Source organism: Vombatus ursinus, unplaced genomic scaffold (assembly GCF_900497805.2).
Source record: "Vombatus ursinus unplaced genomic scaffold, bare-nosed wombat genome assembly UNPS02014778.1, whole genome shotgun sequence".
Lineage (NCBI taxonomy): Eukaryota > Metazoa > Chordata > Mammalia > Diprotodontia > Vombatidae > Vombatus > Vombatus ursinus.
Genome location: NW_020954556.1, coordinates 55,770,987 through 55,798,026, shown reverse-complemented (window position 1 = coordinate 55,798,026; position 27,040 = coordinate 55,770,987). Strand labels below are relative to the sequence as shown.

General features: G+C 38.8%; 1 protein-coding gene across 3 annotated transcripts in view; it reads right to left on the bottom strand.

The window, feature by feature from the left end:
• SLC8A1 (solute carrier family 8 member A1) overlaps positions 1-27,040 on the bottom strand; it is a 488,864-nt gene that overhangs the window by 14,511 nt on the left and 447,313 nt on the right. For all 3 annotated transcript variants that reach the window (XM_027865085.1, XM_027865087.1, XM_027865086.1), the window contains one exon: positions 13,750-14,025. In XM_027865085.1, the coding sequence (XP_027720886.1) occupies positions 13,750-14,025 (276 nt within the window). The remainder of the gene's footprint in view (positions 1-13,749; positions 14,026-27,040) is intronic.

Genomic DNA, 27,040 nt, shown 5'->3' with positions numbered 1-27,040 from the left:
AACTCTCATCAATAGCATCGCCCTTTGGGGTTAAACAAAAATGGAGGCATTGTCTCTAGAGAGGCACATGAGATCCTTGGGGCTGGGGTGGGGGAAAGGGGGTCATAGGATCAGCAAAGGCCCACTCTGACTTAGTTTACCAGAAGTATTGTTTTGGGTTTGTGGGAAATTATAGAGACCCTTTTGTTGGATGAGATGTAGGATAGACGTATTTCAAATAGGTAGATGCAGGAAGAGCAGACCATGGCAGTAATAAGCCTTGGGTAGCTTGGGAATAGTAAAGGGTGCTGCTCCAGAGATGGTAAATGTTATAGCATGGCATAGGAGGGCACTAAAAGGGTATACAGGGCATTGAAGTGATATTTCCTCCACTTCTACTTCCCCATTTGACACAGGGCTGGCCCCTCAGAGAGAATAAGGACATACATACACACATGTTATGTATGCATGTATGTGTATGTGTATGTGTATATATATATATACTTTTTTTCCTCAACCATTTCCTTTGAGGGATTAAATCTCATGTGATGACTACATAAGGAAAATACAAAAATCAATGACAGATGATGATAGTTTCATTATGATGACTTATACTTTTATATCTACATTATATTTTATTTAACTCAGCTGATGAAATAGCTTGGCAGATTCAACTTGGCCAGGCAAATAGTTTATCCAAGTTTGTTAATAAGATTCTTGCCCTAAAGATATAGTCTTAGAAGAATATGTAATCCTCAACTCATTTGTTATTTGTATTTTGGCTCTCACAAGGATGTGCAATTTGTAATGCAAAGACCAGAAAATATGGTTTAGCTCTAAGTTACTAAGAAAATGCATTGCACCCCATTGAATAATGAGCAGAGGCCCAACTAAAAATGGAGAACTTTCCTGTAGCTAAGGAAAACAGTGTCATTTTTCACCCATTCTGCAGTTTGCAATTTCACTGCCATGTATATAAAAAGGATGGTCTGAATTTTCTAAAAGCTGAGCTACAGCTTCCTTAACCATGGGAATAGTCTAATTGACTTTTCTGAGTACAAGAGTTGGCCAATTATTCATAATGCAATGACCCTGCCTTCTGGAGGAGGTAATGCAGCAAGGGTGGTGTGTTCCCATGAATGCTTCCAGATATACTGGTAATGATTGTCATTTTAGCCATAATCTCATCCCACTTTCCAGGAATAATCTTGGTTGAGTACCTGAGCTCCCCTTGTAACCCATAGCACTGAGTATTCTAGGTTCAATTTCTAGGGCAGGGAGTAGAGATACTAATTCCCCTGGCTTCTCACTGGTAGGGGTTTCAAGGGCATCTAGAGGTAGCATTTCTTCACTAATATCCCCCTTACCAGCATGTTGTAGTAACTAACTACAAAAACCCCCCAAATTCCTTTTGATTAAGGCATTTCCCCTAGACAAGATGCAAATATCTATGGGAAGAGTGAGGTAGTAAGTCATTATAAGTCAGTCACAACTTAGTATGAATTATCTTATCAGATTTTTTTCAATGTAATAATTAGATGAGTAGTCTTTGGGTATAGAAATTACACACACACACACACACACACACACACACACACACACACACACACCCTGAATGTGGGGAGATGTCTGAGGAAGATATACTTTGGTGGAAGGTATTGTTAGCTGGAAGGGTAGGGTAGGGTACATATGTCCTATGGAGGTCCTGAGTTCCCTGGGGTAGACAGAAGAACCAGGAGGGGGAGGACAATGAATAGTAATTTATTTGGGTTCATCATTTTGCCTATTTCTGGTTCTAACCATGTAATGAAGTCATTGAAGAATGAGGACTTCCTAGAATTTGAACCCAAATCCAGCACTATTTCTATTTTACTATATTGTCTCTTGTGTACATACTATTTGCCTCTAGGAGAAAGTAAGCTCCTTGAAGGCAGGGACCCTCTGGTCATATTCCTGTTGCTTATGTATCACTCATAGTAGACATTTAATAATCACTTGCTGAATTGAAATGAATTGAGCTCTTTTTCCAGTGGCATGTATTGTGTATGTATACATATATATACATATATATGTATATGTAAAAATATATTCAGATCCTTGATTGAGTGATATCCATTTTCCAGGTGAGAATTTAATGTTCATGCTTAGTTAGAACACAGACAGTTGGCTCACCTAGGCATAGAACCCACTTTCTTTGACCCAATGAATTAACTGTCCAAAGACATTTCACATTTCCATAATGTAAAAAAATGGGTCTTTTCCCAATTTCCCCAAATTTCCCATTTATTTGTCTCCAGCCTGGCACAGTCACACCGTCCTATTTCAGACAAAATAAAGAAGTCAAAAAATAGCTATCTAAAAATTCTATTATACAAAATGAACCTACAGAGAATCACAGCCTTGCCTCTCATGGAAGAAAACTATGTGTTTCCCTTCAGCTATGCTTGGGTAATGTAGGTTTCCTTTGAAGAACACAATGAAAATAGGAAGCTAAAGCAATTTACATTCACACGTGCACACACACACACACACACATACACATACACACACACACACACACACACACAGAGGATGAAGTAGCTATATGTGATGCCTCTACAAAAAAGTCTTTGCTTGGGCACACTCAATACTTTTAGTCCCTCAGATACTACAGCACAATGGACTTAATCATTTATAACTTCTAAATAACTCTACCATTGGCTATCTTGACCTCCATCCTGCTCCCTAAGAAAGTTAGGTAATCAGGAATTCTTAACCTTTTGTGTTTCATGGACCCCTCTGGCAATCTGGTGAAGCCCATGGACTCCTCAGAATAACAATTTTAAATACATCAAACAAAATACAGAGGACTACCAAGGAAACCCATCATATTGAAATACAGTTATCCAAATTTAAAAAAAAAATGGGCCCCAGACAAGGGTACTCTTGACTCTGTGGTCAAGAGTAGTGTTCTTAATACCATTTTGGGCTCCATTAAGGGAGACACAGCTGCCAGGCTTAAGGAGGCATCCTCTACCCTGGTCCAACTGCACCAGGAGTATTGGATTCAGTTCTCACAGCCACAGTTTGAAAAAGACAGTGGTGAACTGGAGAGTGTCCAGAGGAGGGAAGCTAGGATAGCAAATGGCCTCATAGGCTCAGGAGATATGATAGCAGTATTGATCAGGGGATTTTGCATTTTTGTCTTCCTATCTTCGGAACCGTGCCAGGGACCTGCCAGGTACTTAATCAGTGCTTATTGATTGATTCAAGTACTTAAAAATGATGGTTGTGTGGAAGAGGAGTCAGTTTTAGAAGAACATGGATTTAGAGTTGGAAGAGACTTTAGAAGCCAGTTAGTCCAACCTCCTCATTTTACAGATGAGGAAACTGAGGTCAGGAAAGATTAAGCAACTTGCCCAAGGTCACATAAATGTATGCATCTAAGGCAAGATTGAAACTCAGGTATTCTTGTCTCCAACTTCAACCTCTGATCCACTGGGCCACCTCGTTGCTGCTCTAGATATATTCTACTTGACCCTAGGGAGTAGAAACAGAAGAAAATGAGAGAGAGTTGCAAAGAAGTAAATTTAGGCTTTATGTCAGGAAAAAATGCCTGATAATTTTGTGGTACCACCATTTCAGTTGTATCTGACTCTTTGTGACCAAAATGGGTTTTCTTGGTAGAGATATTGGGTGGTTTGCCTTTTTCCTTATCCAGCTCATTTTACAGATGAGAAAACTGAGACAAACAAGGTTAAGGGACTTGCCTAGGGTCACACAGCTACTAAGTGTCTGAGGCTGGGTTTGAATTTAGGTTGGGTTGCCTCAAGAGGTGGTACTTTCTCATTAGGGTACTTTAAGCAGAATCTGACCAAATACTTTTGAAAAAGAACCTAAGGGTTACAAGATTTTCAAAGGAAAAAAATTAGGCATTTGGAAAGTAAATTCCCTTTAATGTGAAAGAAACAACAGCAGAAAGATGCTTTAAATTTAATTTCAATAAACTACCTGAAAATACTTCAGGCATGCTCATCTTAAATGGGCTAGATACACACAGTAAACTCCTGAGTGTTTTTCAGTCCAAGAGGAGAGTGAGAAAGAGAGCTTTTACTTCATTTAAAGACAGAAAAAAAAGCCTTTGTTGAAATTCTGTGTCTACCATTGCTTTGTCTCATCACTTTCCTTTTAAATAGCCCTGCTTCTGAAATCTTCCCTTAGCTCTAATGACTCCTTCTTTTCTTTCTCAGGGGTGGTGGGCTGGAATCTAGAAACAGCTTCTGTTCTAGTTATGGCCATGGAGGTGAGGCAAAGTCCCACAGAAAAGCTCTTTGATTGGGGCTTGCCGGTCCAGCTCACACAACAGATTCTTACTATGATGGACCCTCATCGTTGACCCGGTGACACACATGATGACATGTTTCCAGCAGTTTCAGCTCCAGAAGAGAAGAAATGAACACAGTGTTCTTGAATGCTCAGTGTTCGCCGAACACAATGAACACAATTGGAGGATTGGCATTTCCTGGTGCTAGAAAAAGCTGATTGCTTGCAGTAGAGTTATAAACAAACAAACAAACAAAACCAGCCCCAGCCCCTCTGTGCTCCTTATAGGAGAACATACTGGCCCACTCCAGAATTCTTGGCTCAACATAAAATACATTTCCATTTTTCTCTAAGCTGCCACGAAATGTTAATCTTCTAGTTAAATATTCATGAACTCTCAGGAGATGGAATAGGTAGGTCATATTCTCTTTTTTTATTTTGTGAGGCAATGGGGTTAAGTGACTTGCTCAAGGTCACACAGCTAGTAAGTGTCAACTGTCTGAGGCCAGATTCGAACTCGGGTCCTCCTCCTCCTGACTCCAAGGCCAGTACTCTATGTGCCACCTAGCTGACCCTAGGACATATTTTTTTGAGCATAAATGTAGTTGGCAGCCTTGGTAATGCCACTGTTCAAAGGCCTAAACTCACGAATGGAGTTAGGTATCTCAGAGGGCAGGGACAAATCCCCTTTCAGTTCACCTGGGGACATAAACATCACCAAGATTAACATTATGCAAGGCTTGCTAGAGGAAGGGCCATGATTTACATTATTATCAGTTTCACATGACCTGGACCAGTTTTAAAAGTAAGTAGATCTATATACTGTATAATTAGCTAATCTTCCAGATTGAAAGAAGAGTTTGGTATTATTCAGCTATCAATCAATAGAAGTATCTGCTGTCTTCTTAGGGCGATGATTGAGAATATTATTGAGAGCTTCCTGAGACTTGTTAAACCTGACAATCATTGCTTACAACAGGAGATTCATTTGAGGGCAAATGATACCACCAGAAAGAATAGAGAAAACTCTGCTAGGGAACATGATGTCCTAGGCAAGAAACTGAATTCCCAAGGGACACAGGTGGTATTGTCAACACTGCTGCCAATTGAAGTTAGAGACTTCAGGAAAGGAAAGCAGATTTGGGAAGCTGATTGTGACTGATATCGAGATGTGGATTTCCGAGACATGGCTTAAAATATAGGAATGAGCCAGAGATGGAATATGCTTAAACAAAGACCTATAAAAGGTATATTTTCTTGGAATCTTGCAAATTTGATCAAGAAGATTTTAAATAGAAAAAGAAAGGGGATAGGGAAAAAAAAACAAACAAACTGGTATCTGGTTTAGCAGATTTATGTGACCATAAGGAATGGCAGGTATAACACAGAAGAAGAGATGGAAAGAGGACCAGTGTTTCCAAGGGAAATCATTTATAAGAAGAAGGCCATTCATACAATATAAGACCTCAATTGACTCTATAGAAATGTATGAAGTATGTGTAATAAATAATGGCTAATAATACTGAGAGTTAACAGTTATATAGCACATTAAAGTCTGCAAAATGCTTTTACATATAAGGTTCTCATTGATCCTAATAACAGCACAGTGAGGTAAGTGCTATAATTTTATAATCATTTGTTGAGGGAAACAGAGGTGAAGTGACTTATAGAGGGTCACACAGCTAGAAGAAATCTGAGGTAGGATTTAAACTTAGGTCTTCCTGATGCCAATCCAGGACTTGCTACCCCTCCTAATCACATAAACTAGAGATTCTAATTAAAGGAAGCAAATTCCCTTTCTTCCTTCCTTTTTCTTTCTGTCTTTCTTTCTTTCTTTTTTTCTTTCTTTCTCTTCTGCCTTCCTTCCTGCCTTCTTTCCTGCCTTCCACCCTCCCTCCCTCATCAGGATTTTGCTATTACATAAACTGGTAGATCACTAATTACAAGCCTTTCATAATCCAGATCCCTTCCTACGCTTCTAGTGTTCTTACACCTTATATCTTGCCATATACTATGTGGTCCAGTAACACTAGCTTTCTTGGTGTTATTCAAACAACGCATTTCTTCTCCTGACTCCCTGTAATATCCCTGGCTGTCCTAATGCCTGTAATGCTCTCTCTTCTCATCTTCCCCCCCCCCCCCCCAACCACACACATACTCCATGTCTTTCCTAGCTTTCTTCAATTTGCAGTTAAAACCCCTCCTTCCACAGGAAACCTTTTCTGATTCCCCGTAATTCTAGTGCCCATTTTATTTTTCAATTTATGTTGTTTATAGCTTGTTTGTAAACAATTGTTTGCATTCTGTCTCCCCCATTAGACTGTTGAAATTAGGGACTTTTACCTTTTGTAGTATGTTGGCACTTAGTAGAGTGTCTGGCACATAGTAGGTGTTTCATAAAAGAGGGAATTTCCTTCTTTCCTTCCTTTTCTCTCCTCTCCTATCCTCTCTTCTCCTATCCTCTCTTCTCCCTTCCTTCCTTCCAATTTCCCTTCTCCCCTCCTTATGGGCCTGATTTTAAAACTTAACACTTCCCACTCCCTCCCCCCCCTCCCAATCAAACAGTTATCACTAAGAAAAATGGTTAAACACAGCACAGCTGGTGGTTTAGTGGGTAAAGCACTGGGCCTAGAATCAGGAAGACCTCAGTTCAAATCTGACCTCAGATACTTCCTAGCTATGTGACCCTGAGCAAGCCTCTGTTTCCTTAACTGAAAATTGGTGATAATAATTGTACCTATCTCACAGCGCTGTTGTATTAAATGAGATAATATTTATAAAGTGCCTGGCACATAGTAGGTATTTAATCAATATTTGTTCCTTCTAATACCCCTCCTTCCTTTGTACAATAGCATGGTGTAGTAGGAAGACCCACTGGATGTTATGAGATCACAGGTCAAATTCTAGCTCACTAAATGATGAACCATGGATAAGTCACATTGCTTCTCTGTGACTTAATTTTACCATCTGTGAAATTGAAATGATATTTTTAATATGTACTTTACAGGGTTGCTGTGAGGAAAATATGAGGTTCCTTACACATAGGTATGATAAGAACAAGGCTTTACCAAACTCTTCCAATGAAATCTTGGCAAACCTAAATCTCAATGATAACCAAATAATACTATATCTGGCAAGTAGAAAACATCAGAATTAGGAAGAAAAAAAAACCATGTAGTTTATGAACATTTTGAATCTTTGGGAAAATGGAAATAAATACATTATGTCTTATTTGACACCCTTAGTTAGTCTGAAGATCCTTGGTTACTTTAAGAACATAAAATACATATTTTCCACAATTTTGTTTGTTCACAAAATAGCTTGTTTGTTGGCTTGTTATAAAATTTACAAGCATGGTTTATTCAGACAATCACAAATTCATAATTGAATTTACTTTTCAGTGTATTAAATTTTCATTGCCAATGGAGTTGCAGACTGCTGAACTTTCAGGATTGTTTCATCAATTTTATGACATTGTTGATGGTCTAACTCAAATTTGTTCTGCTTCTCGTATGATAGAAAATGCAAGAAATTAAGAAAATGAGAGGCAAGGTGATAAAGCAATGAGTCATGGAAAATGAGTCCAAATTTCAGCTTTGATACTTTGTGACAATGGGCAAACTACTTCACCTCCATAAGCCTTCATCTCCCCATCTATAAAATACGGATATGAAGGCTAATATGATAAAAGTACTTTGAAAATCTCAAAACACTATATAAACGTGAGTTATTAGGAAGTCCTATAGCACTGAGCCCTGCGGAGCTGTACCAGCCCTCCTCCAAGCCTGCCCCTGCCCCAGCTGAATATTTGAGACTATTCACGGATGAGACACTGGATTCTCTCCATAATGTCTTCTTCATCTGCCCCGCTCCCCATCCCCAGTCAGTTTCTTGCCCTCAATGGTCCTACAGGGAGAGCTTTTTAGCTCTCTGTATTTTCTGAATTTCATGTCTTCCATAGAAATTTGTGTTAAGTAGATTGGGAAAAATATTAATTTTGAAGATAGGGATCTATATTTATTAGTTTATAAAATAAAATGTTCTTTCATTTCATCCACATTAATAATGTAATAACATGAGAATGTTATTTAAGTACTCATAATTGAGTACTTATAATTAAGCACTTAGATGTCTTTTAAATACTCAATCTCCAAGGTACATGGAATAAAAAACTTTCAAAACATAGAGACCCAGCAAAGGGACTCATAATCACATAGGAAGAGAATGGTATATGTCTGTATCAGCCCTGTTGTCCTGTCAGCTACTAGAGTTGAGTCAAGGATGCTTTCAGTGAGCCCACAGATAAGGAGCTTCCATCTTGATATTCTTATTCAACCATAACAGTTAATTTACCTATTCAATGGTCCATAGAATGTTAAATATTAAAGCATAATAGAACAGTGACTTGTCATAGGATTACACATTAGGGACTTTTACCTTTCTTAGTATGTTGGCACTTAGTACAGTGTTTGGCACATAGTAGGCGTTTCATAAAAGAGGGAATTTCCTTCTTTGCTTCCTTTTCTATCTGAAATCTATTTTAAAAAATGAGTATGAGATAATGATAATTATGACAGTTGCTTCTATTTATTTTCCAAATTGTGCAGAGAGAAGAATGTAAAATAGCCAGAACACCAAATCAGGACCTTGATAGACAAGCAGTGGGGCTCAAGTACTCTCAAAGGTGAATTGCATTCAGTAGGAATGAATGTTCATTTGCCGGTCAATTGTTCATAGAACTTGGAATACTTTCTCCCATAGAAACAATATTAATATGTGTTAGTTCCCAGGCTAGTCCACACAAGTTGGTAGTAAATATTAGCATCATTATTTTATTCTTCCTGTGTAGCCTGAGAAGACAGACACAAATATTTGAAGTGGCAGGGTAGGATGGGAATAATAAATTGTTGCTCCTTGTCATTTTTTCTACTTGTCAACCATTTGTCAACAAGACTACAGAAGCAAATCAGAAATGTTATGCCTATTCACAGTATTGTTCAATTTCTGCTGCCTTTCTCTTTCAGAAAAAAGCCTTTCCAGGCAAATATGATGATTTGAATTACCTGGTAAATAAATTCTTTGGGAACATACTGCAAAATAAACAAATATCTATGGCATGCCATAGGGATTTTATAATGGAAATATGGGATAAGAAAATCTTCCTCCCAGTGGGTATTGGGAGTAGGAAGTTTATGTCAGGACTTGTTGAGCGGTTAGACCAATGAGTCTTATATCTTCTCTCTCCCGCAAAAAAAGGATTTCATGCTTTTTAGCAGATCTACTAAGTTTAACTTTAGGAGGGCTAATGTTGGTTCTGCACTTGCTAACCTCCATGCTGGGTATGAGTAGTAGATTAAGTGACACCTCTCAAAACTAAATCTGATAAAATCCAACTGTCTTCTCAAACTTCTTTGCAAAGAATTAATAATCACAGACATGAAAGCTGCTTCATTTTAAAATTGATCTGTTTTAGTCATGCCACTCAAAACATTTAATTAATTTGCAATTCCATTTCAAAAAGGATGAGTTGTTTATTTTTTAAGGTTGTGTTGGTAGCACTGATAGATTGAAAAAAATAATTTTAGAGAAGCAGTGCGTTTGTTGAAGAGGATAGTGAACCATACTGGGAGTCAAGACGACCCGTATTTGAGTCCCTTCTCTGCTTCAGATAGGCTGTGTGACTCTAGGCTGGTTAAAGATTACCTTCTCATTGCTTCAAGCTAGAGGTTTCATAGAAGGGGCATATCTGAATGGGTAGAAGGTGTTCGTTACTGGGATCTCCTTACATTGATGAAATCACAGGTTTCATCCTGATCCCATACCCTTTCCTCCTCCAGAAGCACTATATTAAAAATGACTTATCCATAACCAAGATATGTTACATAAAAAAAAAAATTAGAAGTAAGAGATAGAGATAGAAGTAAGATGAGCTGCTAACTTCCAGAGAGGAGCTATGATGGGATAGCTAGTCAGTCTTAATTACATAAATCTCACTCAATCAGGATGTAGCAGCTTAGTACCGTTCAGTGCCATGCTTTAGGGCCTAGGGAGGGAAGCCTCCAAAACCATTTTTCCTTTGCCAAGCTCTGAGAGGAGTGATATGGAGTCACACTGGTTAAGTTGTGTGATGGGATACAAAATCATGAGGTGAAAGAAGCTCAGACTGTGAGTATTTTTCATGTCTCTCCTACAACTCAAAAGCTTCTTTCTGCTAACCCTGGAAAAAATCCAAGACAAAAAGTGCATAGTACAGCTAGGGCATCCATTTAGAAATACAAATGGGGCACCTGCTGTCTTGAGCGACTCGAAACACTGAGAGTCACTCAGATGGCTTTGAAGAGACCTGCTGACCTGCTCTGTTTTTGCTTCCCTTCCAAAATGCCTCAGCTTTCCTGCCATCTCAGCAGACACCACATCCTAAATGGGTACTTGGTGGTAACCCAAGCTGTTCAATAAATGCCACCCCAGAGATGACTATAGAAACAAGAGGGTCAGCTCCTGGACTCCTGTGATGTGGTATGGCTTAATCTGTGTTCAGTTTTGAACAGAAGGCTAGAAAGCAGAGAAAGTAAGCACACCCTGGAAAACCATAGCAAAGTCAATGTTCCTTGGCTTATGTTTCTCCTGTGAGGTACTGCTACACACGTCACACATTCTCTGTTTCTCTTTCTCTGTCTGTCTGTCTCTCATCCCCTCTCTTTCTGCCTCTCTGTCTGTTCCTATCTGTCTCTGTGTCTGTTCTGTAACTCTGTCTCTATCTCTGTCTCTCTCCATTTCTCTCTGTCCGTATTTGAGTCTCTGTCTCCACCTCCACCCATCCTATGGATATAGGCAATAAATGACATCATCAATGGTGTCACTTTCAAATTCACAGAGCTGTAGTTATCTGCAGTTTTCTCTATCTCCACCTTACAAGAAGTTATGTTGTAGTCCACATATAGTTTCTCTCCTAGGAGTACTCACCGCCATGAGGAAGGGTGAGGTGATGGGAAGAGCCCTGAACTTGGAGTCAAAAGACTCGGGTCCTTGCTTGGACATTTATTAGCAGTGTGACTATGGGAAAATCACTTAATCTCCTCATCTCAGTTTACAGAGTGGTGGTGAGGAAAAACATTTTGTAACATTGAAAATTTATTTTATAATTGACAAAAGGTATGAGAGGCAGTGGATGGTAGTAAATAGCTGGTCTCACATTCAGGAAAAACAAGGTTTAAGCGTGACCTTGGGCAAGTCCCTTGACCTCACAGGCAATTCTCTAAGACTGTAATTTGCAGATACATTGACAAAAGGAGCATCCTCCTGGGGAGTTTTCTATACCAATGAAATTATGTCCCTGGACTCAAAAGTTTAGTATAAATGTGAGCTATTCTCAAGAAAGCACAAGGTATCGGTTAAAATCCAGGTTATAGATCTATCACTGCAATAGTTATATCAGTCTGGTGCTGGGGATGGGACTAAAATCCATTGCTTTGTTGTTATCAAGCTATTATCCATCATTAGCTATTAGATTCAGAAGAGAAATTTTACCCATGATGCTATCAAATCAAATCTATGAACAAATAATGATCCATAATATAATGGTGTAGAGGGGGCTGCCGTGGTTTAAAAAAAAATACATGGCCTAAATAATTTCAATTAATAGATAAGCTGGTAATATTCAGAGGAGAGCAAGCAGAAATGTGTAGGGTTTCAATTTCATGCCATATGAGGATTAGTTGGAAAAACTGGGAGTGTTTATACTAGAGAAAAGAAAGATTAAGGGGGGCACATAATAGTTATCTTCAAGTATCTGAAGGGATATTATGAAGAAGAGGGACTTGAGTTGTTCAGTTTGGCCCCATTAGATTGTAAGCTTCTTGAAGGCAGGGACTTTTTTTTTTTTTTGTATTTGTATCTCCAGTGCTTGGCATAGTACCTGGCATGAAGTAGGTGCTTTATAAATATTAATTGACTGACTTAATGGCCCTGGAGAAAAAATTAGAAGCAATGAGTGGAAGGTGCAGTGGAGGTGCTCAATGTTAGGGGAAAAAGCAAAAACAAACTGCCTAACAACTAGACTTTTCCCAAAGTGGAACGGGCTGTGTTGATGGGTGTTCTTACCCTTCATCGCAGGTCTTCAAACAAAATCTGAATGACCACTTGCTGGGCATTTTGTTAGAGGCAACTCTAGCTTAGATATAAGTTGAACTTGAGGGCCATGGAGGTTCCATCTCATTCTGGGGTTCTGTGATTTCCTGATTCTACAGTTAGGAAACCTGCCCTGGTCCTACTCACCAACATCAATGCTACTCTCCTACCTTCCCTTCCCTTGCTAGACAGCTCCCACTTCTTCCTATTCACTCCCCATATTACTAGATTAAGAAAACAGTATAGTATGCACCAAAAGCCAATCAGGCTAGAATCCCCTTCGAACTGACCCAGATTCCTATGAAAATCAACTAAAAGAAAATGAAAGAAGAGGCAGAAATTTTGAATAGGTTCTTTAAATTCTTCTTATTTTTAGTCCTTCTTTGACATGAGGGGATCACCATTACCCCCAAAAGGTCTGCAGTCTTCAACTTGGCATTCAAGACCCTTCACAATCTGCAACCAACATACTTTTGCCAGAGTTATCTAATTCACTTGGTGACTCATATGTTCGCCACTATAACCAAACTACACTTTTCTCCATTCCCCCGTTCGCATCTTGTCTGGTGCTTTGCACTCATTATAATTTGTGTCTGGAATGAAATTTCCTGCCTCTATTTTACTGAAGTCCCTCCCTATCTAGGAACATTCACTCAAGTGTTACCACCTCTATAAAGTCTTTTTTTTTTTTTAAATTTTCAACCCCAACCCCAACCCCCTCAACTCAGGTAAAAATGGTCTGCCCCTCAAATATCTCATAATTTTGTGCCCAGACTTTTCCTTCACTTTATCTCAGTGCTCCTCAAATCATAGTTATTTTTGCATGTCTCTAATCCCTGATTAGATTGTAAGCTTCCTGAGAGCAACATTTGTGCCATATCTACTTTCTTCCTTGAGAGCTTCTCATATAGTACTTTGCACATAGTGAATGCTTAGTGTTTTCTTTTTTAATTTAATTTTTTAGACAAGTTTTTTTTTCATGGCAGGCTAATCAATCTACTTGCCTAATTCATTTTTCTCTAATTTAAGATAGGCCACACCCACCTAGGCTCACTCTGACAGGAATCCTCAGTTAAATGATACTCAAATATCTTTTCTGGCCAGAATAATCAGAGTACTTGTTTTTATAACATTGGGAAAATAAATGAAATAATGCCTATCTTTGGGCTTCCAACACTGATAGCTCTGACTTTATATCCCATTCCTTGGGGTTATGTGGGATAATAATTGTAAAGCATTTAGCATACCACATATAGTAAGTGGTATATAAATGTTAGTTGTTATTATTATTAAAAACGAAGAAAGGGAGCTGTAGGAACTGGTTCAAGACTTGTTCCTTACCTGGCACCGAAGTCCCTAGTGCGACAAACACCACTGCCGTCACTGAATCCTTCAGGCCAATGGTGCAGCCAAAGTGAGATGCCAGGTCGCCAATGAAAGCTGTCAGGAGGCCAATCATGAGGATGGACACAATGAAGCATGCCCAACCATTCCAGTACTCTGTGGGTGGGACAAAGGCAAAGAGAACCTTCCAGAACACAGTGAGGAAGTGCATCACGTAATCAAAGCAAGAGGGCAGCTTCTCTTCTCCACATTCATCATCATCATCATCTTCCCCTGAGGAAAAACAAAAATACAGCTTATCACAACACTTGGACCTGCACATTATACCTGCTGGCAAGCCCCTTTCCCCATTGTACTTTGACAAATTATGCCCAGGCTCCTCAAATTGATTGAAGTAAACTCAGCTCCTCTTTAAGGTTGAAAGGTCCATTACAGGCAGACAGATACAGACGTGACCCTTTTCTATTTCTCAGAGGCATTTTCCATGGGAAGAGGGTAGTATCAGGGATGTGTTGAGTCTGCATCATCTCCACCCTTAGCCTACCGTGGGCATTGTGAACAATTCCCTTCATTCTCTCATTAACTGAGTTTCAATTTTGGACATTGAAACATTGATCTTCTGAAAAAGGTTCAGGATTCCTGAATTAGGTCTAGAAAGAGGGCGGTTGCCTAGCGAACCCTTTCTGTAGGCTTTTGAGAGTTTCTGAAGAAAGATATGTGTGGTGCTATTTCTTTCATTTGCACTTTTTCCCTCCATCTTTCATTAATCAATTTCCTCATCTGTTAATTGTAATTTACAATTACTGCTTTGTGAAAACCCTATCTCAGAGGGTTGTTGAGGCATCAAATGAGATGACATATACAAAGTGCTTCACAAACCTTATAGCATTATTTAAATATTAGTTATTAGTAATTAATCAAACAATAAGCTTCTATTAAACACCCGCTATGTACCAGAAATTGCATTAAGTGCTAGCAGCACAAAGACAAAAGCAAAATACTTTCTCCTCAAGCAACTTGCATTCTGTTACATGGTGATAATATGCACACAAATAGGCATATACAGAATATGAAAAAAAAATAAACACAAAGTAATTTGGGGAGCGAGGGCACTAGCATCTGGGAAGATCAGGAAGGGCTTGCTGTAGAATGTGGTGCTTGGGAAAAGTCTTGGAAGAGAGAGTGGATTCTAAGGGGCAGAGGACAAGAGGGAGTCTATTGAAGGACTAGAAAACAATCAATTTAAGCAGTGGGCATATCCCATAAAACTGTGCAGATTGAATGTTTATAAATTGAATCCTATTTTGTCAATGAAGTTGAATACACTGATGGGTCGCAACCCCATATGAGTCACAACCTACAGTTTAAGAAGCGCTGAGTGGGACATGTGTGGAAAAGTTTAAGAAGCCTTAGACCGACTTTCTGTGGATGCTTTCCTTTTGTGAAGCTAAGAATGCTTTTATAACGTGAATGATGTTGTTCAGTCATTTGTTGGGTCCAACTCTTCATAATCCCTCTGGGTTTGCCATTTCCTTCTCCAGCTCATTTTACAGATTAGGCAACTGAGGCAAACAGGGTTAAGTGACTTGTCCAAGGCTACACGGCTGTGAAGTATCTGCAGCTGGATTTCAACTCAGGAAGATCAGTCTTCCTGACTCCAGACCTGGCACTCTCCCCACTACGCCACCTTGCTGCCCATTATATGAATAATTATCCCCTAATTGGGCTAATTTCAAATTTGGATTTTTTTGTTAGCAGGCCACATCTGAATGCTTTTGCCTTTTTTTGCATGTGAGTTCCACAGGGTAATTGCTCAATGAAGTCCTTGTTTTTTTCTGACAATAGTCAGTCCCTTCCTAACACTGTCACCAGGCACCCCGGGGAGTCAGGACTGGCCATTCACCTCTAGCCATCTGCTGCAGCTCGGTAGACAGGTGCTGTCAGCCCCTCGTTACCACATGTTCTAGTTGGTCTTACCTGGGATTCTCAGCAAGGAGCAAATTAACTTGCTTTGTAAAGAAAATCCTGCTGTGGGTTCTTTGGGGGCTAATCACATTATGGGGTAAAAGCTTTAGAAGCAGAAGTGCTTTTGATAATTGGTGCTTTTTTTTTTTTACAAGAAAATATGAACACTTTCCATATGTGTGGGTTAGCCAAGTAGATGATTCTAGCTGCATTTGCCAGGGAATAGAGAGGAAACCAGAACCAGATCCTTATTTCTTTTAATTAATCAATAATGCAGAAATCTTCATGCAATTAAATTTTGATGATGGAATAGCTTACGCTTAAGGGGTTTTAAGGTTTACAAGTACTCTCTAAAAATCATGTATTATTATTTCCATTTAACAGCCGAGAAAATTGAGGTTCACAGAGGTGAAATAACATGATATGGTCATTCGGCTATTAAGTGGCAGAGCCATATTTGAACCCAGGTCTTTTGATTCAAAGACCAGTGCCCTTCTTGTTACATTATGCAATGTAATTTTGGCTTATTAAATAGTGGTCAAATCCCTAGAGAGAAAAAAAGCCCTGTGAACCAATTTAGAACGGGGTTCAACTTGAAATGGCATACTATTCTTTTTGAAGAAAATAGGATGAGATGGCAATGACTTCAGCCCAGAACTGAATGAGAGGAAGAGAGTAGGATGAGTTACATTTGGAATATTATTTAGTGTTTTTAGTGAAGCCTAGGTCTCTCCCTGGCACATTCATCATTTTAGCAGGAAATTTGCCCTATGATGCCACAGGGTTAAAAGTCCTGGAACATCACAGTGTCTTTGAATCACAAATGGCTCCTCCAGTGGCAGTAGGGAGGCAGCTAGGGGGCACAGGACACACATTATGAAACTTGGAGTCAAGAAGGCCTCCCAACACTTTACCAGCTGTGTCAGCCTGGGCAAGTCACTTAAACTTCTGTGCCTCAGTTTCCTCCTCTGTACAACGGAGGATGATACTAGCACCTTATCACTTTCCTATTGCCTACCGAACAAGATTTAAACTTTGAACCCTGGCATTTTCATCTTTCAAAAGTTGTCACCAGTCCACATGTCCGGCCTCATCTCAATTTCATCTCTCCATGCATTCTGCATTCCAGACAAACTAGATTATTGTCCATCCCATCCCCTGTTTTTGAGACTATCTTCTTCCACTACCATGCTTTGCTAATGCTGTCTCATAGACCTCTCCTCATCATTTCCTTTTGAAGCCTCTCCTTTAAGGACCAACTCAGATATCACCTCTCTGGATCACCCTACGGCCCTCCTACAAAACTGACCTTCCCCTCCTCAAATTTCTCATGGGATTTCCCATATTCATGTAACCATTCTGCTGGGAATACTTCTTATCCCCCCTTTTAAAACTATAAGATACTTAGGAGCAGGCACTAGGCTATTTTTCATCTTATGTCCCTAGCAGCAGCATGGTTTTTGATACTAATAAATATTGAATTTAAATAAATTTAAATTCTGTTTGCCTCTCCCTTTTACATTCCTCCCTCCAATCTCAAAGCACTATATGTATTCTAAGAGAAATCTTTTTTGCACCTGAATTTTGTATTTTGAGAATGAACAAGATAATATATTATAAAAACAATAACAGGAAGAAGTCAGAGGACATGGTATTTTATTCCCTCACAGTAGGCACTGTATTTATGAAAAAAGATCTAAATAATATCTTTCCATGAGAAATGTGCTGGGGTATATAATTAGGTAGTTTCTGCAAAGTGAGAAATTATGGAGGTAATGATTATTATTTTGGTTACTGCTTTTATCATTTTATACTTTCTTGATATATTATTATTATGTTTTCATCTTCATTATCATTTCATTGTTTTGCAGACGTATGAAGTCTTAAGGTTAAATTTTATATTTCTGAACCAAAATTTCACCTTTCCCTTTGCAAAGATCCTTGCCTATAGCTTCAAGAAGGTATCGAGCAAGGGCAGGGGAGGGGGAGGTTCTTTTATTGGGCTTCCAGTATTGCAGGGGGTGCTTGAATGGACAATTTTGGAATTTGTCTAATCCTACTGTATCTACGTGATAGTCCCACTGCACCAGGCCTTGGTTAGACCTCATGTGGAGTATTGTATGCAGTTCTAGGTACCACATTTTAGGAAGACCAATGATCAGCTGGAGAGCATGGCAACCAGGATGGCGAAGGACATCAAGTTCATGCCGCATAATGACTAATTGAAGGTAATTCCAGCTAAAATTCCACCTTCTTTGGCAAGTCTTTTCTGATCCCCCTCAATTCTGGGGCCTTCCCTCTGTTGATTATTTCCAGTTTATCCTGTATATACCTTCTGTCTACATAGTTGTTTGCTTGTCATATCCCTCATTAGACTATGACCTCCCTGAGAGCAGGGAGGTCTTTTGCCTTTCTTTGTATTCTTGGCACTTAGCACAATGCCTGGCACAAAGTAGGCACTTAATAAATATTTATTGACTGACCAACTGAACTAGAAATGTTTAACCTAGCTGCCTTCAAATATGTGAAAGACTTTCAAGGGAAAATGGGACCAGATTAATTCTCTTTGGCCCTAGAAGGAAGAATGAGGTACAATGGACAGAAGGTGAAGAGGCAAATTTAGGCCTGACATTTATATCTATATCTGTACTTGTATCTCGATCTACATCCAAACCTATATCTGTACCTATGTCTATATCTAGATCTATATCTATATCTGTACCTATACTTACTTGTGTCCATATCTATATCTAGTCTGGTATCTACACCTAGACCTATATCTATATTTGTATCTAGATCTATATCTATCTATATCTGTATCTATCTATATCACTACCTATACCTGTACCTATATATATATGTGTATATTATATATATATACCTGTATCTATATCTGGACCTATATCTATATTTATATCTAGATCTACATGCATATCTACATCTATCTATATCTGTACCTATATGTATATGTGAATATAATATATATGCCTATATCTATACCTAGACATGTATCTAGATCTCTATCTCTATCTAGGCCTATATCTATAGGTATATCTGTACCTGTATCAGTGTTTATATCTAGCCCTATATCTTTATGTTTATATGTGTAATATGTGTACCAGTATCTGTGTCTATATCTATTTCTAGTCCTATATCTACCTATATATATCTACACATATATTTATATCTGTACCTATATCTCTGTGTGTGTATGTGTGTACACCTAGGCCTATATTTATACCTAGACCTGTGTCTACATCTAGACCCATGTTTAGATATAGACTATAGCTATATCTATATCTGTGTCTATATCTATATCAAGACCTGTATTTATATCTCTACCTACACCAATATATAGACATGTTTCTAGATCTAAACATATATCTATATCTACATGTATTTCTATATCTATCTATATCAGTACCTTCACCTGTATCTGTATGTATATCTCTATCTAGACATATATCTATTATCTATCTCTATATCTATGTCTATGTATTGCTTTGTAAAAATTAGAGATATCCCAAAGTGGAAGATGCTTTCTTGGGAGGTAGAGAGTTCACCTTCATTGGAGGTCTTTAAACAATGGCTGGGTGGCCACTTGGTAGCAATATTATAGAAGGAGTTTGTTTTTTTTTTTTTTTCCAAGTATAGCTTGGATTAGGTAGCCATTGAGTTTTTCAATTCTGAGCAGACATCTTCACCTTGGTGGCCTCTAATTTGCTTATCTTTCAAATAAGGAGATTGGAATGGCACAAAATTTCAAAGTCATATAAATTGTATATGGCAGAACCAGGACTACTACTGAATCCTTGGCCTCCTGTTTCCAAGTTTGGTTCTTTTTCACTGAATCATAAAGTCAATGATATCTTCTCTTCCCCAACACCCATTCCTGGAATGAAAAATTTTTGGTGCTTATAAGTGGAGGTGCTTCTAAATTGCTTTTACTGGTCACATTTTAACTTGTAAATTTGACTTTCCAGCTCAGATTCTACATAACAGAAAAATAATAGCTAACATTTTTATAATGCTATAACATTTGCAAAACATTTCACAGGGAGACCATTAGAAGAAAATTTCAGTAGTTCAGGTTAGAGGTAGTGAGGGTAAAGTGAACTGGTAAAGTGATCACGGTAAGTGGAGAAAAGGGGATGGATATGAAAGCTATTACAATATACAGATATGAAAGATATTACAAGTCCATTTAAAAACGTATCAATGTCACTAGAAGCATGATGAAGAAATGCAATGGGATTCTAGGCTCTAGTTCTAAATATGCCATGAACCCTGGCAGCTAGGGCATTGTAGATGGCAGGCAAGCATTTGAGTAAGCCCACTGGGCCTTACATCTACTGCTGACATGTTTGATAAGTCAACTCATCTTGAAGGGTGGAATATTTCTATAAATTTCAGGGATCAGACATATCTGTCCCCAGGGAGCGGGGACTAAGGAGGGAGGTGATCTCTTCACCTAGGAGAGAAGGGGCAGAATAGGATGGCAGAATAGAATATTCTAGTTCAGTGGAGACCAAGTACTGCCAGAATAGGCCACTGTCTCTTTTATCACAGTGAGTCACTGACAAAGAAATCCTGAATCAATCTATATCCCATTACACAGAATAGATTTTCACCTGCTTCAAATGCTGTATAAGTCACATGATTCTGAAGCCTGAGGCCCAATCAAGGCTTTTTTTTTCCTGCTGCATATTCTAGTTTGAATGATTACTGCACTACCTTCTATTCCTATTTTTTTTAAGTATGGTTCACTTTACATCTCTCTTCTCTGAACATCATGATTTGCACCCCAAGTACAAATGTACTTGGGCACATCATGACAAATGTGCCTTTTCCTTCATTACTGTGATTTCTTGAGAACTCACACATGCAAGTATAAAAAGTCAAGGTCTCTGCTTTTTCCTAATCCCTTTTTCACTGACAGAACTCATTGAAGTAGAACAAAGAATCAAAAAAGGACCTTAAATATCATTTGTTCCAACACCCTCATGGTGGAGAAGAGGGAACCAAGCCCAGGAAGTAAGAGTCTTTTCCAGGTATATTCTATTTGCCCCAGGTGCTATTTATAGTGGTTAAATAGCAGAGCCATGATTCAGACCCAGGTGTTCTGACTCTTTCTGCTAAACCATGATGATAGTTTTCTCTATCCTTTATTTTATTTTATTTTTTTTGGTGAGGCAATTGGAGTTAAGTGACTTGCCCAGGGTCACACTGCTACTAAGTGTCAAGTATCTGAGGCCGGATTTGAACTCCGGTCCTCCTGACTCCAAAGTCAGAACTCTATCCACTGGGCCACCTAGCTGTCCCAGTTTTCTCTATCTTAAGAAAAACAACGAACAAACAAACTCTCAATTATTTCCCTCTACTGTTTTCATGATCAGTTCAGTGAAGGGACTAATACCCCTTAGCTTGTCTGCCTTTCATGAGTGATAGTTTCAATGGGTCATTGGATCAGTTCCTCAGAAGCTCAACCTAAGTGAATATTTCTCTTGGTCATGATTTTTCTGAGCACTGTAATAGATATTTCCTTAAGACCTGACTCTCAGGTATTCCATACACATCCACATATAATGTGTAAGATGATATCTGGCCTTTTCACATTAGGTTCTTAAGAGTATGTCTTACCTTATACACTCAGTATATGGGTTTCAATTTGAAGAGTCAAAAAAATGACCTACTAAAAGGGTTGTAACTGGTTTAATTTAACTGTGTCCTCACATTATAAAATTCCCAACATTCCAGGATTGGCAAATAAATGAATCCTTGATGCCCCGAAGAGAAGTCTCTTCTTTGTAGATCTCTCCTGCCTCTACTATCCTCCCTTCTCTTCTTTCCTCTTTCCTCTCTTCTGCACTGCCAGCTCCCAGAGCAGGGACTGTCTTTTAATATTGATCTCATCAAAGCTCAGCTTAAGCGTCACATCCTACAGGAAGCCTATCCCAGTTGTTCATTCTCTCCTTCTAGAAATTAGTTTGTAAGTACTTTTTATTCACTTTCGTTCGTATGTGTTGTCTCCTCCCAATAAAATATAAACTCCTTAAAGTCAAGGACTGTTTTGTTTATTTTCTTTGTATTCCCAGTGCCTAGTATAGTGCTTGGCGTACCAAAGGCATTTAATAAATGCTTGTTGAATGAATGAATGAAATGTGTAGACTTCAGTATCTCAAAGAGAAATTGCTATTCCTCTGTTCTTTTCTCAGGCTCTGTTAATTCCTCATCACCCCCCTTAGGTTGTTAGTTTTTTACACGGATGATATGATAAATCCTTCTTAAGACTAACTCAATTTGGTTGTAGTAATTCTACTGCATTACAAATAAGGGGCATGGGTTGGCCATCATACCCCGGAATGAGCCTTTGTAACCATGAGATGAATCAGGTAAAACAACATATTATGCATGAATAACTCTCAGCCTCTGAGACAAAGGATGAAATTCTGCACTAAGAAGAAAATGCTCATTAGCTCAGGCCATCATGGCCCTGGTTAGGATGTTGACCTCACCACAAGCAATAGCTAATGTGGCAGAAATGTAATTTTGCACAAGCAGCAGATGCCAAGATGACAAACGAATCTGAGAAAGTTCTAGCTGTATGAGATTTTGGTCATTACCCAAATGAACCTGTTTAAGACTGAAAATGAATTGGCCTATTCTTTGTGTTGAGATTTTAAATGAGGCACTCAGAGAACTGAGGACTCCCAAATGTTGTTGACTTGACAGAATTAAGTGTGTAGAGTTTGTTCCTGAAATATTTCAAGGGATGTGTCTAGTGGAAAGCTTAGACATTCTGAGTCTTTCACCTAAGAATCACATTTCCTTATCGTTTGGTGTTTGTTTGTCCAAATCTATAATTTCATCTCTGTGGAATCCTCCTGTCCTCTACTGATAAAGATCAGGGGTGATTTCTCTGTCATATAGTCTTTAGAGAGTTGTTTGGGCCAAGGGATGTTAAATGACTTGCCTGTAATCTCATAGCTAATACATGCCAGGGGCAGAACTAGAATCTCCTATTTCATGCTTCCTCTAATGTCTTTCATTAATCGTAAAATAAACACTTCTCCTTTCTCTCGGACGGCCACCGCCTTAGTACAATCCCTCATTTCTTTGTGAATCAGTTCCTGAAGACTTCCTAACTGACCTCCCTCCACAAAGGACTCCTGTTTGCTCTCACTTCACTCCATCCAAACCAGCTTCATCTTTCTAATGAATAACTTGGATCATGTTCCTCTTTTGTCCAAGAGGTGACAATGGCTTTCTATTGCCTACTGAAAGAAGTCCAAGTTCTATAACTGGGCAATCAGGACCCTCTGTAGTCTGGCTCCAACTTACTCTGCTTCCATAGATCCTCTTTTCCAGCCAAATTGAGTTATATACTCTTTTTCAAACTTGTCTCACTTTCCCCCATCTCCACGCTTTCCTTCATGCTCTTTTCTATCCCTGGAAGAGCTTTCCCTCCTGGAATCTCTCCCAGTTCAAGGACCACCTCCTCCATGAAGCCTTCCCTGATCCCTCCCTCCAGTCAGAAGAAATCTATCTCTTCTTCTTAGGCCTACACACATACAAATGTGTATACATATATGCAAAACATATATGTATATATATATATATTATATATATGCATATAGGTACACACATATACATGCACACATGCACACATGTATATGTGTGGACACATATACACACATGCACACATATTTACATACATGTATGTATGTGTGTGTGGATATATCTATATCTATCTATCCTGTACATTTAGTGTCTTCAGTATATCTATTTGTGTACCTATAAAGTTTTCCTTGATAGAGTGATATTTTGAAAGGACCCCTTGAACTTGTGTTCTTGAGATGCCCTATTTTTCAGAGACGAAGTCTCCCCTGAACTAACTTAATGGTGATTTTTGAATAGCAATACTAACTTACATTTATAGAATGATTTAAATTTTATTAAGTGCTTTCTCACTTCATAATCCTCCAAGTTAAATAATGCAATTATCACTATTTTACAGATGAGAGAAGTAAGATTCTGAGAGGTTAATAATTAATAATAATACCTCTCGTTTGCATAGCACTTTAAGGTTTACTTTGCATCCATCACCATTCTTCTAACAATTATATTATGTAGCTATTATTGTCCCTGTTTAACAGATTAGAAAACTGAAACTCAGAGAGGTTAATAATACCACTACTAATTTGCATGTATGTAGCACTTTTTTGCAAAGTGCTTTACGTCTATCATCTCATTCAATGCTGACAACAATCCTGTTAGGCAGTTGTTACTATTATTACCACTTTCTGGATAAGAAAAATGAGGCTGAGATCCTTTCAGTGACTTGACCAAGGTCACCCCGTTAGTGTCAGAGACAGGATTCAGATCCATGCCTTCTTGAATCCAAAATCTAACATCTGCTCGGTCTGCACAGTCACACAGCTAATACATGTTGGAGACACAATTTGAGTACTCATTCCCTTTCAGATTCTGCCAACTCCTGGTGGGATAGATTTCTTTCTTATTCATGTTTGTGACTCCTGATGCCTTGCCCACAGTAGGAAGTTCATGAGTGTTCATTTGAACCTAAATGAATCTCCAACCTCCTCCCAGTGCAGTCCTTTAAAGTTCTCAGATCTTTCTCTGCAGACTCATCTAACCCCATGCACCTGCCCTCCACCCTGATCTCATATTTGTGAGGCCTGAATCTAAACTACTTGAGAATTGAGTATCAGAGATGGAGAGACAGAAGCTGCTTAGAGGTCATTTAGTCCAATTTCTCCATTTAACAGATGAATGGAAACCAATACTCACAGAGGTTAAGTGATCTGCCCAATTTAAGCTCATTTATTTCTTATTATATATCTAAGGACTATGGAAAACAGCTATATAACAATGAGAGATAACAATGAGAGTAGGTACTGAAGACAAATACTAAATCTTCAGTAATTATGGAACATAGTATAGTGGAAGGAGTACTCTATTTGGAGCCAGGAGAACTACATTTGAGTTTCAGCTCTCCTATTTACCAGCTGTGTGACTATGGCCAAGTCATTTCCCCTCTGAGCATCAGTTTCCCAATCAATAAAATAGGCTTAATGATACTTTCAGTACTCACTGCCCAGGACTAGGAGGAAAGTAATTTATGAACCTTAAAACAACATACAAAAGTAAGTTGGTTTTATTATTAAGAGATCGATGACTGTGATAAATCATTTCATTTCTCTGGGCCTCAGTTTCTGGAAAATGAGGGGACTGGTTTAGATGATCTCTATCACCAATGTAATGTCAAGTCCCCATTCAGAGAACAGATACCGCACTTTGCTTCATCATCCAAGACATCTCATTCGTAATGCTGTAGTTGCTTCGGTTGTCACTCTCTACTCTTGGCTGACTACTGCATCCATGCTGTGGGAGGTCCCCTCACTGTCCACTCCATTCTCCACCCCCTCCCAAAAAGTGGAGTTCTCTTTGGACTGGTGGCCACTTCTCCTGGAGTCTCCAGTTAAGAACTGAGTTGATCTGAACCAGAAACAGCCTCTCCAACCCCAGCCCTGTCTCCAAGTGTTTAGCTAATCTCGACGTCACCCTAAAAGCCCTGTCTAGGATGAATATGCCTGCTAGCTGGTTTTATAAGCAAACTGACATTCCAGCCTTGAGTGCCTGAGAATCTAATTAATCCATCACTGGCACAGCACACAATGATTGTTAACATTTCAGCTATCCTGCATTCCCTTTCCTATTTTTCATGACGTCTGCTTTTGGCTTTAACTCTTTCTTGCAGGGTTGGCAATAAGGACACTAGGTCCAGTCCCACCCAACAGCTCGAGCCTCTTTGTGGCTCGGCTTTCTTATCACTTCTTCCCAATTCCCATAAACTGAAGATAAGAACCGATTTTTCTCTTTCCTGCCATAAGTTCAATTGCATTCAACAAAACATTTGTTAAGCACTGCACTGGGAATACAAAAGTGAACACAGTTCCTATCCTCAAGGAGCTTACATTCCACTGATCATAATAATACTCCATTTTTATATCATCCTTTCAGAACAAAGCACTCTGCATTCATTATCTCCTCTGATCTTCATAATAATCCTGTGAGGTTGATATTACCGGTCTTATTTCCTTCCTGGACAAATGAGGTAAGTGAAGCCTAGAGAAAGCATTGGCTTCCCTATGTTCACATAGCTATTAATGGATGGGGTAAAGATTCAAATCTAGGGCTCCCCATCCCAGGTTTATTGCTCAGTTTACTAAATTAAGTCTGTAATGGGCTTTGAAGAAACAAAATACTTAGTTATGATACCCAGTTTACTTTGATTAGAAGATTGTTTAGGTTGCAGAATCCAGACTGAGCCTTTCCTTCTTTCCACCTCTGGCCACAACTCTGCTTTTGAACATTTCTGCTTCTGGGTGGACTGGGGAAATGACAGCTGCAACTCTTTCGTTTGTCACTTCTTGGCATTGATTTCTTAGTCTCTTGTGAATCACATCCCTGCACTGAGTTGCTGCTGAGAAGCTCCAAAGCCTTCTTGGGTCTCATCCAGTTACTCTGTGATTGGTTTATCCCAGTTGGTTTGAGGGTTTTGCTAATAACACTAAGGTCAGTGATTTGATCCCCACCTGGGTTGGGCAATTAGGAGTGTGAAGACGAATTAACAGCAGTCTCTGTCATCGGTTACTGATGATGAGCCAAAAATGACGTCTTTGTACACAAGACAGCATGCTGATTTTTTTTATGGTGATGCTTGCAACGATACCACAATATTAACTGTCACAAGTCTCAATTTTAATATTTACCAGTGTAGTTTACCTAATAAATAAATAATCTGAAATTTCCAGAACTTAACATACAGTTATATGAACTCAATGGGCAATCACTAAATACTGATTGACTAACCTCTTCTTTTAATCCCCACATCCTCTTTTCTAAGCCTCAGTTTCCTTGTTGGTAGTTGATAGAGGGATAGACAAAGTCAAGAAATTCCACCTATGACATTAGTTATGTGATCCTTGGGAAGTCATTTAACCTCTCTGTTCCTCGGTTTATCTGTAAAATGGAAATCACATTAACCTTTACTTCACAGGACTAATGTGAAGAACAAATGAGTTAATGTATGTAAAGTGCTTTGCAAATCTAAAGGTACTAACTAAACTCCAGCCATTAACATTAGTATCTGTAAAATGGAAGAGTTGAAGTAGATGGCCTTGAAAGTCCCATCCAGCTCTAACAAGTTATAGTTCTTTGGAACTGAGTAAATGCTGAGACTTGGTGCCCTCTTTTTATGTGTGATCAGTTTTGCGTATGTAGCTCTGGGTAAGATCAT